At 43.0% G+C, this 13,394-nt stretch overlaps 1 protein-coding gene across 1 annotated transcript; it reads right to left on the bottom strand.

The window, feature by feature from the left end:
• Positions 1–359: 359 nt before the first annotated feature.
• lrrc38b (leucine rich repeat containing 38b) lies at positions 360–13,394 on the bottom strand. Its single transcript, XM_061291740.1, has 2 exons — positions 11,988–13,394; positions 360–4,374 (listed from the first exon to the last, which is right to left on the bottom strand). Exons 1-2 carry the CDS (start codon positions 12,619–12,621, stop codon positions 4,127–4,129), a joined length of 882 nt encoding a protein of 293 aa, XP_061147724.1. The 5' UTR covers positions 12,622–13,394; the 3' UTR covers positions 360–4,126.

The following is a 13,394-nucleotide window of genomic DNA, read 5'->3' as shown; positions in this document are numbered from 1 at the left end:
TAGTTACCATTTTAGCAAGTGGTTGCTTTCTTCTCATCAGTTAGAAAATTTGGTCGACATGTCTATCATATTATGCAAAGACTCAAATTGAAAAGCAAAGCAGCCATTTTGGTTCCAAACAAAAAAATCAAGAAAATTCAGAGGCTCATTTTTGGACCTGATACAACTAAGAAGTGTTATCAAATGGGCACCAATTGTAAGCAGCTAGTCTAAAGTTTAGGCCCTAGGTCAGTGCTTAACTGCCAATGAAGCTTTTTAATGTGGGTAAAGGCATAACATCAAAGTTTGATGAGCATTTTAAGGATTTGGTTCATTAGAAAAACAAAGGTACTGTACATAAGCCACATAGAGACAACAAGTAGACAGAAAAAAAGTTTTTAATTTTGTTTTTTAATCAAACAGAGTACAGCTACACATATGACGTGTTTGACATTTTCAAATGCATTCATGTGCGACAACGCCGTCGCGGTCATTGATGTTTATAATCTCAATTTGATTCTGACCGGTCACCTCTCTTTAAGATAGGGCAGCTTCGATATGCATCTATCAAAGCCATATGACAGAGGTGGCTACTGGAAGTCCGCAATGTCAACACTGACCCAGGAGAGCGTGGCAGTAACCATTCTAAAAGGTTCAATATAAAAATAGACATGAATCTAAGGGTAGTTAATGCAGCAGTGCATGCTCGAATGTCTCGGTGTTTGCAAAAGAGGTCGTGAAGTCATGTCATGCGAACGTATGCGTCAAGAGCCAAGAGCTAAGCTAACGTAAGAATTTGTCAGTACACCAACTACACAGTAGTTGGAACCCAGAATGATATGTATAAAAACAAAGTCCCTCTTGGATTCCTTCCACTACACTGAAAGAAACATTTATTGAAGGAGAAAATCATACTTAGCGGCGTGGGAATTTGTACTATTTGATTCCGGAACATTTAAGCTAGCTAAATTCATGTTTATGTATCCTAATTAGGCTTAGGATTTGTATTTGTAATGTCTAAAGAAATGGAAGAGGATGCAAACAGGTCCAAGTTAGCACTAAGCCTGGTTAGCTAGCCAAGCAAAATACAAGACATATACGTACTTTAAAACCCAAGGAGATAAGCGACATAAAAAATGCTAGCCCAGATCTTTCATGGTTTTGGTTCTCCAACATTCTATTCTATCCGATCGTCTAAAATTAGCCCTGGGAGAAGAATAAAAACCCAAGAGCTTTTCCTGTTGCCCATAAATTTATAATTCATTTCCGTGCTCAGGCCAAAGCTCTGCCAAAAATAAAAATATTGTTTTGGTGCCATCTTTTGGCATCGTTGTGCCCAGAAACAACGTTTAAATGAGTTGAGGAGCTTCATGTAGAACTTTGCTGTGATTTGATAGCACCTTTAGGTGGTTATAAACCTACTAATGGGGAATTAGCTGATTTTCACTACTTGGCATCCAATTTTCTGTTGTGGAAGAAGTCAGCCGCCATATTGAGACCGAGAAACATCAAGTGTTCACTGGTGTTCACAATCCCCAAATCGACCCAAATTGGATTTGCCATCATAACTATATTGAGTGTTTGAAATTTATGATTGCCAAGCTCAACTGTTTTCTTTCTTTTCTGTAGGCATTTGCTAACTTTGACCTGAAGGGGGGGGGGGGAATATTCAAATTTGGCATGATTGTCGGTATATGTGTGTCCATCACTTTACCGCTGTCATGTTGCTTTGTGCTGAGAATGCTTCACCCTCAAGGTCACCACCGTTCATTTCAAACCAACGAACACACCGTTCCAATAACATTTATCTAGTTCTTTTTTGTGTGATTCTTTCCATTCCTTTCTCTCAGCGTGACACAATTATTTCCATTTCACTGCAGAAGAATGCTTTAATGCTTTTACATATACCCGTTTTCAGCATTCCCAGATCCAGAATGCAATTAACTCATTCATGCCACCTTCAATCAGAATGAAAAATGTGACTGTCATACTTTAGTTAACCAAACCTCTCTTTAGCTTCATATGCTCGAAGAACGTTTCTAAAAGCACAACAAGGGATCGGCAGTCTAATGCTGATCATTTATTAAGTGACTTCTAATGGGCACTCTTAAATGGAAAGATTTCATGATGAAGTCTGAGGGCCTCAAGTGGCCTGGCAGTAATATGACAATGATGGCTCACTGAATTTGAAACACTGAAATGAATAAAAGAAGAAAAATGGAGTAAATTAAAATCCTAAAGGCTCTTTTCACTTCAACCTGATCTTTGGCAGATGAGGACAAAACCAGTCGGAATGGTGTAATTAGGGCTGTCACATTATTTGATAATTTCACCATTTAAAGTGCATTCATTGACACAATAGTTGTACACGTACTCTTCTTTAATTATACCACTTTTTTTTGTTGCTCTAACTGTGAGGGTTATACTCAGAGCTATTTCATCTTTCTACATCAAGCTAAAGAAAGAGTATATTCTCTGGATTTATACGATGATTGTTTGAATTGTGCACATATATTTGTGTGACTACATAGTATATATAATATACCGGGAAATCTGCCTGTGCGCTGTACATGTCTTTTTTTTTTTTTAGAAAAAAAAGTCAGCGTGAATGACAGGATGTGATGTCATAGGTCAAATATTGAGGTCATTGGTCTGTATGACATCTTTCGTATATTTCCTTGGGTATGATCAACTGTAACCCTCTGAAAATATCATTATAAAGGTTGTGTTCACACTTGTTTGCAGGTTTGATTTTTTCAGTTCAATTTGTGAAATAGTTTTCCTCCATATTCTACCGTGATTTTCCATGCATAATGCACAAAATGTAGCTAATTTATTGTCCTAAAATCTGGGGTGCGCATTATGCATGGATACAACAATTTTTTAAGAAAATTTCCCTCGAAATAAAACTTGAAATCACACCTTTCTTCTTGTTTGTTGTCAATCGCGCATTGCATTCAGCCATCCTGCCCAAGACACTTAGTCAGTAAAATTCATAATTGACGACACATCGTTTGATGCGATGGTGCAATCCTTGCTGGTGTGTTATTGTCAAATATTGTTTGTTTTTTAATCTCCATCGCAAACCGGATATCATACGGAGGCAGCCATTACAGATGCGCAGAACGGATGCGCAAGACACGTCAGCTATATAAAGAGCGAGAGTGCAGTTCTCTACCTAAATGCGTATTACAGGTAATATTGTATTTCACAACACTTTGCCTTGTTCCTCTCTTCTCTGCTGTTCACTTCAAACACGCTCCATACGAACACAATGCTCTCGTATCAGACGCTTGGTCGATCACCTGCTCGTTTGCTGTCACAATGTACCCTACACAAATCCGAAACATTTCTCCGCTATCGAGTTTGCCAGCGCATGCGCAGTGATACTGACCGGCAGAATAACATCCGGTTGTTGCCAAAGATGATCTTTTTTCATAAATAATTTTACGTTTACGGACTTAAGTAAGAGTCAAAATTTGGGTGCGTATTATACATGGGTACAGGATTTTTTCCAGCATCGACATGCCATTTTTAGGGTGCGTATTATGCACGGGGGCGTATTTTGCATGGAAAATCACGGTAATTTATTGAGACACACCTGTATATAAGAAATTAAAATTTTGTATTTTGAATTTTCTTGCAAGTCTGCTGATTTGGGGAATTCATATTTTGAGAAAATCATTTCTTTACCATAAGGGTATTGATATTAAAAACTCAAAAACACCAAATCCATGTACCTCTTTGTTAACTTTGGTCAGGACATGAATGCCAAACTACAGGTGTGAACACAGCCCAAACTTTTCCCTGCGGTTTCTTTTTATTTTTTTTATTTCTTTATTTTTTTAAGCAAACCATGGAAATTGCTACCCAAGCTATGTTTGAAAAATTCAAAGTCATGTTGAGTGGAGCTGAGCAGCCCACTAATAGTATCATATCCCTCAGGAGTGACTTTTCATATCATGTCAAGATGCCTCTTAGCAAAGAAATCAACAATTTTACCAAATGATTCCAAGTCTCGGAAGGACGTTCAGCAGGGAGGAAGCAGCACAAATCTGTCACCTCATCTCACGCTTCCGTTTTGCGAAGTCTTGTCCACGTGAGAAACATCTGGATCAGACCAGCCCTTTATAAAAGCACATACTTGTCATTCCTCGCTCTCCTCTTCATCACCCTTGGAACCTTTACTCCAGCGCTGGAAGCAGTGAACGGTGGACGCCAGGAAGAAGCTGGTCATGATGGCTACCACAGACACGGAAATGCCCGAGAAAATGATAATGAGCAGGTCCGTCAGAGTCAGGCTGGCCTGGCACTCGCGGAAGCTGTCATTGGAGAGCTGGGTCAGGGACACGCGGCGGCCATCCGTGGGGAGAGAGCACTCCATGCCTTCCACTCCTGGGCCCAAAGAGAAAATACGATTAGACAGACTTGCCAGACATGCTGAAGCAGGCTCACGAGCGAGTGAGTGACGCCATGTTACAATTTGTGGAGCAATGCTTTGGCGCGGCGTCCGTTCGGCGGATTATGTAACGTGCAAGGGCAAGCTGACTGAGGCTTATTGTTGCGCAATATGCCCTAAAATAAATGTCATCAAGATTTTAATTATTGCAACTGAAAACACAGTCAGTGGTAATTGCAAATCTCATCATTATTTGCAAGTATGGCCGGATGCAGTTGTCAGCATTTAAAACATTTTAAAGATTGCTTATATGATGAAGACTTTTCGTTCACGAAAACCATAAACACTTTTTGAGTTCTACCTTGCCGTCCTGGGGTTTATGATCAAGGTATGTTATTATGAGTTCTCAACTTGTGAAGTTCTTTAGACGTTTCTCCGATTAAGGGATACAGAAATAAATTTGACTTGACTTACCAAAAGTGGATGGATAAGAGGTTAGTTTGCATAGATCATTGTGACAATAAAGACATATTTTCCCAGATTGGAGTCTGACATAATCTGTCAGTGTGAAATATGGCGGGTCCACCATGACATGTATTTGCTTTGCTTTAATGACCTTGTGAGCCTACCGGTTGTCACAGGTCCCGAGTAGGAGCGTTTGCAAAAAACAATGAGGCAACCAGAGCCTCGTCCGTCAGGTTCAAGATACTAATCTCCTGAATCAGAGCTAATTGACAACAAGCCAATGTTATTGATTACGGCATGAAAGAGCACACCGGGTAATGACGACATCAATTCCAAGACCTGCCAAACGTGCAGTATGTGTGTGGAGGTCTGCTTCCAGACAAAAATGCCAGACGCATAACCTTAGTGGTAATACGATTAAGAAGCCCAATGACAATAACAGGCTGAAAATATTGTGACTTGTTATGACTCGAGAGTATAGACTCTTGCATAACAAACAATATGGCAGGGCACTTTCTAAGCAGCGGGCACTTTAACACTTTGACTCAGGGGAGCTTTTAGTGTAGATTATCATGAGCAAAACATTCCCTACGTATGGTCTCCTGTGAATTGATGAATTCATTCAGCAAACCATTCAGCTTTAACAGTCAGAAATCACGAAAATGCAAACACATGCAGCTTTTAGAATGCAGCCTGTATGTCAAATCAAAATGGTTATCAGAGCTTTGGCACCAGACGCTGGTTCTCACACTTGGCTAATTCCAACAAGAGGAAGTCCACATTTTGTCACAATGACACACATGCTGACTCACAAGGTGAAAACAATTCCAGCCTCTCGCTGTCACCGCCGGTAACAAGGTGTCTTAGTGACATTAGAGGACAGGAGGAAGGACGCAGAGTTAAATAAAACAAAACAGAGTGCCATTATTGAGAAGCGATTACGGAAAAGTGATGGGAAAATGGGGTGAACATTATAACCTTTCCCAAGACCTAAAAATCTGTCTCCTTCAAAATCCAATTACAACCTCTGAAACTGTAACATCCGAAACTTCATTAGCAATGCATCACAACTAGGGCTGTCACAAAATCTTTTTGAACTCAATTATCCTATCAATTACTTCATCGATTAATCGGGGAATGCACAATATTTTGAAGTACTTCCATTATTTGATAGGTGGAAGATGCTATGTCTTGGAAATAGTCCACAAATGGTATAGTCCATCATAATGTTTGCTTCCTGTGTTCCAACTCAGTTGTGTTTGTAAACAATGTACCTGGTTTGCTTCATGAACATATCCTGCTAGATATACTTTTGCAATCACTTTTTCTAAACCCGGTGTCCATGTCGAGGGATAAAAGGACAGAATAACACTCATCTTTGACGTCATACTAGCATTGAAACTAATAATATGATGCCACACCAATCCTCCAGTTGATGGATTACACAGGGATTACAGTCAGCCACGGGATGACTGACCCACCATTTTCAGGCCTGATTGATCGACCAATTCTTCCCTCTTTCTTTAACAAAGTTTATTTTAGTGTCAGTGATAAACTAGCAACCGCCGTTCTTTCCATCGTATGAATCCTCGTTGTTCATGTCACAGAGACAAAAGGTACGGCGTAATGACCCAATCGCCCTCTGATATGAATCATGCCGATTAAATATCAAGCAGATGTAATGAGGAATCATTGAGGGGCCGATCACGGAGCCATGAAGTCATAAAAAAGCAATGAAAAATTCATAGGTCATGGCGAAGATGGGGGAGGGAAAGAGCCGAGCAGGGAGGCGAGTAAAATGCAGAATGACGAGCGTCCATGCGACAGCGCGGGTTGGGGGGTGCATCACTCAGGAGGGGATTCCTTCTGCATGGCAACCCAATCACAGCACGTTTCATCAGCATGGCTTTTTGACAACACATCGTCGTGGCACAAAGTAGCATTTCATAATAATACAAGCAGATCCCAGCCTGTGTTCAAATTAATCATTTTTGTATCATCACATTCCACACGAGGTGTAAAGATAGCCAGTGATGTCGTGGGCGGCTCGCGGCTTACCATTTTCTTTGTATTTCAAGACAACAGTGCATTTCGCAGCTTGGCAACTTGATAGGCTGGAAATACAAATAGAGGCTTTGAATCCCCCATCAAATGAGCTGCTACTTTGTGGCAAAGCTGCTCGTAGAGCTGGCCTGCCGTGCCCGGCAGGCAGCTCCAGCTCCAATTACCCTGGCCAAGGCACCCAGAGAACTGTGTCACCCTGAATTATAGATAGCCTTTGTTCATCCTTAACCCACCGGCGGACAAGACAGCACTGGATCATGTTTACACTCATCCCTTAATCAAACATTCGGCTGCCTGATTAGAAAGTGTACAAAAACACTGACAAAACACTGTTTATGCACCCAACCTATACGCAAATCGTGTCCTACGCGCTTGAGACTCCGTGTCCCAATTAGTCACACTTTAATAAGTTTAGCCTTTCTCCAAATACATGGGAAAACACATCGACCAGCTGTAATTATGTCAACAATAACCACAAGATCCACCCAGCAGTACAGTTTGGTTCTGTACGTTACATCTCCGCTAAGATCTCTAACTAGCATAACATCACAGCAGCAGGACTTAACAAAACTTCAGTAAATTAAAACCCTTCATTGAACAGAAGCTGCTACATGTCTAGACTTGGTACAAATACTTTCCCAGCCACTATCTGAGGAATCTTCCAGCTCAGTGGACTAGTGGTAGTGTCCGCCCTGAGACTGGAAGGTTGTGGGTTGAAACCCCGGCCGGGTCATACCAAAGACTATAAAAATGGGACCCATTGCCTCCCTGCTTGGCACTCAGCATTAAGGGTTGGAATTGGGGGGTTAGATCACCAAATGATTCCCGAGCGCGGCACCGCTGCTGCTCACTGCTCCCCTCTCCCCCAGGGGATGGGTCAAAATCACACGGGGATGGGTTAAATGCAGAGGACAAATTTCACCACACCCAGGTGTGTGTGTGACGATCATTGGGACTTTAATCTTAAAAATTATTTTTCACTTCCCAATCATAAAACCTCCTCGATTTTGACCGGCAGTAACCAAACTTATGCAAACACACAAGTGTGCCAATCCGTGAAGTCGACATCACGGGGGAAATCAAGAAGTGAAAAATGAAATGGGAATTGGGTTTTGCAGCGTGGGGCTCTCTGGCTGCTACATTATGCAGGCCGTCGGGGGAACCGTGAAGATCTCAGGACGATTTCAAAAATAGCGGAGTGTGTACTTGTCCGAATATGCTAACGCTCTTTTGGATTAGCTTTTGGTTCTTTGTGCTGTGCATTTTAACCTTTAGATCATTATTGCATAGCAAAACATGTGTATGCCTTAATTAGCAACATTTTCACATAGACCCTGAGGATAGCTTCTGACCTTTATATCCTGCATTACCCATTTAGCCTCATCTGCACCTCCAACAGCTTCGCATTAGCCTCTTGTTAAGTTTTAACTTTCATGTTATACCTGAACCAGCATGCTTACTATTCGTGTTTTGTTTGTCTGGCTGAGAAGGTTTTTTTGTTTGTTTCTTCTTTACAAATATTGACTGTCATTATAATTATAGCATGTTCTCACTTGCGCATAATTTCAGTAGGAGTTGTAAACTGAGCAACCCCAATATGACTTTCACTCTTCATGTTTTCTAATTTACAACATTATTTGCACCTCCTACTCATGATATGTTTTAACACGCAATTCATCAACACCTTCACGAGCAGCAAGCACCACAATGCGGATTGAGACTTGTTGACATAAAGAGACGGCATAGTGGCTGATAGATGAAGACGCGTCAACCACACGAAGAAAAAAACCTGCGTGTACGGCGCAGTAAAATCAATATTCGCAAATTAAATTTACTGGTTTCCCTTTTGCGCCCTTTTTCTAGATGAGGGATGCCAAAAGTCTGAATAGAAAAGTATTATAATTGGTGTCAAGGAAGTACATTTATTTGATGCATGTAAATTCAGATTGATATTGTATGACAATGTTCTGGGATGATGGTAAACATTTCTGCAGGGGACAGAGCATCAATTACTTGTGCTTCCTTTTTTTTTTTATGAACTCTAGAAATTACTGCATAGGCGATAGAAGCACTTTGTCTCATGTCACATAATTGAGTTTCTCACTCTGTGATGAATGAAACATGTGCTCCCACCTCCCACACCGACGGCACTCACCAGAATCAAAGTATGTTACAAAATAGCATCATGTCATCCTCATTCGCTAATGAGCGGCCCATCTGTGCTACTGCTTCCAATGGCATGCTTTGGAAATCATTTGATGAATTTGCTTTGTAGACAGATACCAGACACTGGACTGACACTATCGTAATCCTCCTTTGCGGGCTACTTTGTTCTCTGAAAACATAAAAAAAAAATATTAAGAAATGCAGGTCTCATGCAAGTGTAGCGATTGTCCACCCCACCCCACCCCACACTACTGGCCCACGGAAAAGACTAGCTTTTGTTACCATGACAACCTTCAGTAGAAGCTGAGCCTTGAAACTAGAGTAATTGTGTGCGTGTGTGTTTGTGGGGGGGCTGGCATTTTCATTTGTTGAGACAGCACTTCAAACGCTACATTGTGTTTATGTGTCACGTGGACACAAATTCATCAAAGTGCAAACGAAATGTCAGACTAACCTGTTTTCAAATTAATTCCCCAGATTCACAATTGAAACTTTTCACAAATGAAACTTTTCACATTTTCCCTTTTCCACAGCTATTGGCTTTTGGACGAAGTCTAATTTTTTAATGTTTTTGCTACAAACGCCCAAAAACTTTTATATGGAGGTTTAGTCTGGGACTTTAGTCTAACAGATTAAAAAAGAGTCTGGGGATTTTTTTCTTTGAATGAAAACATTTGTTAGGTATTGAAAATATATTAAATTGTGTGGTGATCATTGTAGTTTTGTAAATAAGTATTGTAGTATATATTTGTAGTATATGTACAGTTTAAACTATTGATGCAGGCAATTATAAACACTTTTTAGGGAAGTGACATTTACCATTATACCGGTTTTACACTTGAATGGCCTGAGTGGTCGCTTTTCTTTTACACTTTTTTTAGGGCTGTGTATTTATAATGGTAACCGCACTTGAGAAGCTGGCTCTAAAAACACAGGCCGACTGGGGTCGTGACGCTATTGTCTACTGACTGGCTAACTGATCTAGCGGCGAGTAACTCCACTCCGCAAGCCATTTCCAGTGCGAGCGAAACAGAAGCGGCCGCCAGGGCCTCTGAACACAATGGTGTTTTACAACAATACTTATTTACAACTTCATTTCTCACTGATATATTAGTGAAGCTTGGGGTAAAACAATTCCTGAGCTTGCTGGGTTCAACTCACTTAAATGAGAGTTCTCCAGTCGCAACCCAGTATCTCGAGCCTGCCTCGGGGGTGGTGGCTTAGGGCAGCCACCGGAGGGCTTTGGACGCAGATGAGGTCAAATGAATGAGACAGATCGCTCCATTCCGTTTGAATGAGCACTGGCAGCAAGCTTTGTGCGCTGCTTTTTACCCCAAGCTTTAATATTTCATGTATTGGTTCATATGAAATCGTAAATAAGGTTAAGGACTGGCTTTTGTCTGTCTCAAAGCCAATTTTTCCATTGACCACCAACGGTACATAATATCTCCCCTGAGAAACTCCCTTAAACCAAACGTCTGTTGTATTACCAAGACTGACCTGACCAAATACAGGAGGATTTACGATTGTTAGCCCGGACTGTTTGCCTCGTGGATCAGAGAGGGAGAAAAACACTAACACATCCAGCGTCACAGCATAATTGCTCAGGATGGTCTTTTTGAGACATCTGGTCTTTGCTGACATTGATCAAAAGGGGGGAAGAAATGCTCCAGTCAGATGCAATTATCAATATTGTGTGTAACCCGCTTAGATTAGAGCTAAGGGGGCTGATTTTTGTTGGTAGGTCAACACTCGCACCCAAGCAACTTTGGAAAAATGACAGGAGAAGAAGAAGTACAACCACCCACTCTCTCTCGGCAGCAGCCTCCGCAAAAAGATGCATTTATATCACATTTTCCTCCTAAATTCTTTCTTCTAGCCCAATTTGGACAAACACTGAACAACAGCACGAGCAATTTGTTGTGCAAAGCTTCCTCGCACTCCAACGCTAACTAAAAGACATCAATAGTAATCGTGTGGCTCCGCTTTAGGAGGAACTATTTGTGCAGTGTCCGATGGGATATGCTATCTACTTTGAGCTGAATGAAAGCGGATATTAAAGAGACTTATTTTTTTAGTGCCTGAACTAGAACAAATAGCATAAAACCCCCTATGGCTGTTAGAGGCCCATCGGCTCACAGCCACAGCACAATATGACTGAGGCTTGCCTTGTGTTGTTTCTCGGGAGCACTTAGACACACAGAGCAAATCTTCTGCCCTGTTATCTAACTCAAAGTCACAAAACCTAAAATGTCTAACCGTTGGCCGCTATTATGTAAAAAAAACAAGCTGATAAATCAAATGACCATGCAAAAGCAAAACAGCAACCTAATCACAGGTAAGCAGAAGTATATCCCACCTGACCTTTGAGGAGATAAGCAAGTTCTCAGTCCCTCGCAGGGCACAATGTCAATTGGTGAGCTGGAACCTATTGCATTTGACTTTTGGCGAGAGAAAGGAAGTTCACTCTTGGCTGGTTGCCATTTGATCAAAAGGCTCATTCATCAATCCGTCCAATTTCTATCCGTCTTTTCCTCATTAGGGTCACAGGTGAGCTGGGGCCTATCCCAGCGGACTTTTGCTGAGAGAAACTTGTCCATCACTGGATAAGATAAAAACTGTATGTTGAGCAACTGGACATAAGGTAAGTCTATTTTACATGACCATGAACTGAACTAAAATAGTTTCCCATGACTAAAATTCTTGTTTCAATGTGTATCTCATTGCAGCTTCATCCTCGAACAAGGACTATTGTGTCATATTACACACTCTCATTGGAGGTTATGGGGGTGGAGGAAGAAAGAGACTAAATTAGAACAAGATTCGGGAGGAGGGGGGTTCCTTCTCGAACAGGGAAGAACATAAATAGACGTGATATGTCACAACACTGAGTGTATGGAAAAGTTTTGCTTACCATTGGGAAGCTTTTGACTGTTCTCCATGAGCCACGCAAAAAGACTGGAAAAGTTGCAGTTGCACACCCAAGGGTTGCCCTCCAGCCTCACCACCCGCAGGGAGGGCAGCTGACTTAGCGCGCCCACCTTGAGGCTTGAAAGAGCGTTACGCTCCAGTTCTAATTCCCGGAGCGAGGTGAGTCCTAGGAAGGCGTCTTCGTTCACCATGCTCAGGTAGGGGTTGTTACCCAGTCGAAGTTTGATCAAGCTCCGGGACTCCCCGAAAGTGCCCTTGGGGATTTCTGTCAAGTTGTTGCTGCCAAGGTCCAGGAAGACCAGCCGAGAAGAGGTGCTGAGGGTCCCCGGCTCAATGTATGACAACGTGTTGTTCCGCAAGTCCAGGTAGACCAAGTCACTGTACAGAACCAGGAAGTCGGAGGGGATGCGGGGTATCCAGTTGTCGGCCAGCAGGAGCCGGCGGACGTCGAGGGGGATCTCATCCGGGAGGTGGGTCAGCCCGCGGCCGCTGCAGTCCACCGTGTGGGGGTCCGGGCACAAGCAGGTCGCTGGGCAGTTCTCCCCACGGGTCCAGAACACAGAGGTCAGCACCATGAGGACAGGCTGGAGCCAGCAGACACATGGCCACATGGTCATGCGGGGGAAAGCAGTTTTGGGGGGAAAGAGGGTAAATAGGGTAGGGGTCAGAGGACGGGCGATTGGGACGAGGGTTGGGAACGGGAGAGTGAAAGTCGTCCGATCAACCCCAGTGATGGAACATGACGGAATATACAGGGGCTCGGGGGGTGACGTCGGAGCAACAAGGTCAAAGAGCTCATTTAGGCGTCAGAAGGGATGAAGACACTCGAGCGGCCAAAGGTATAGACCGGGCATGTGGAGGATGTTTGCGGCTTTAGGGGGCAAACGGAGGGTAGGGGTAGGGGGGTCCTCGGTGGATCTGGCAGCGGTCACCAAAAAGGTCTGGGACGCCGAGGTGGGATTCAAGCATGCCAAGCCGCCACCGCGTCCCCCCATCGGTCCTTTAGCGAGAGGGAAAAGCCTTTGTGACCACACAGAGAATCCCGCTGAACATCGCTCAAGCGTGGTGTAAGATTATCCCTCCCCCCCACGACCCTCTCCGACACCCCACCCCCACCTTTTATTAGTAATACTGTTGTGATTCCCTGGCGGAGCTCCCAGCATGCAGCCCCCCTCCCCGAAAAAAAAATGACACCCCAGCTGTACTCTTTAAGTCCGATCAGGAGCAGGAGAATTAGCATCCAAGCGGGAGCATGATGCGTGCAGACACAGACACACACATACGAACACACACACACACAGGCACAGCCGTGCAGCTCCGATGTCTGCCTCCGACTATGGCACGACTCAGCTCGCACCCTCAAAACAATCCCATCCTCCCTCGGTGGGGG

This window comes from Syngnathus typhle, linkage group LG11, assembly GCF_033458585.1.
Source record: "Syngnathus typhle isolate RoL2023-S1 ecotype Sweden linkage group LG11, RoL_Styp_1.0, whole genome shotgun sequence".
NCBI classification, from domain to species: Eukaryota; Metazoa; Chordata; class Actinopteri; order Syngnathiformes; family Syngnathidae; genus Syngnathus; species Syngnathus typhle.
This window is presented reverse-complemented; position numbering and strand designations above follow the sequence as displayed.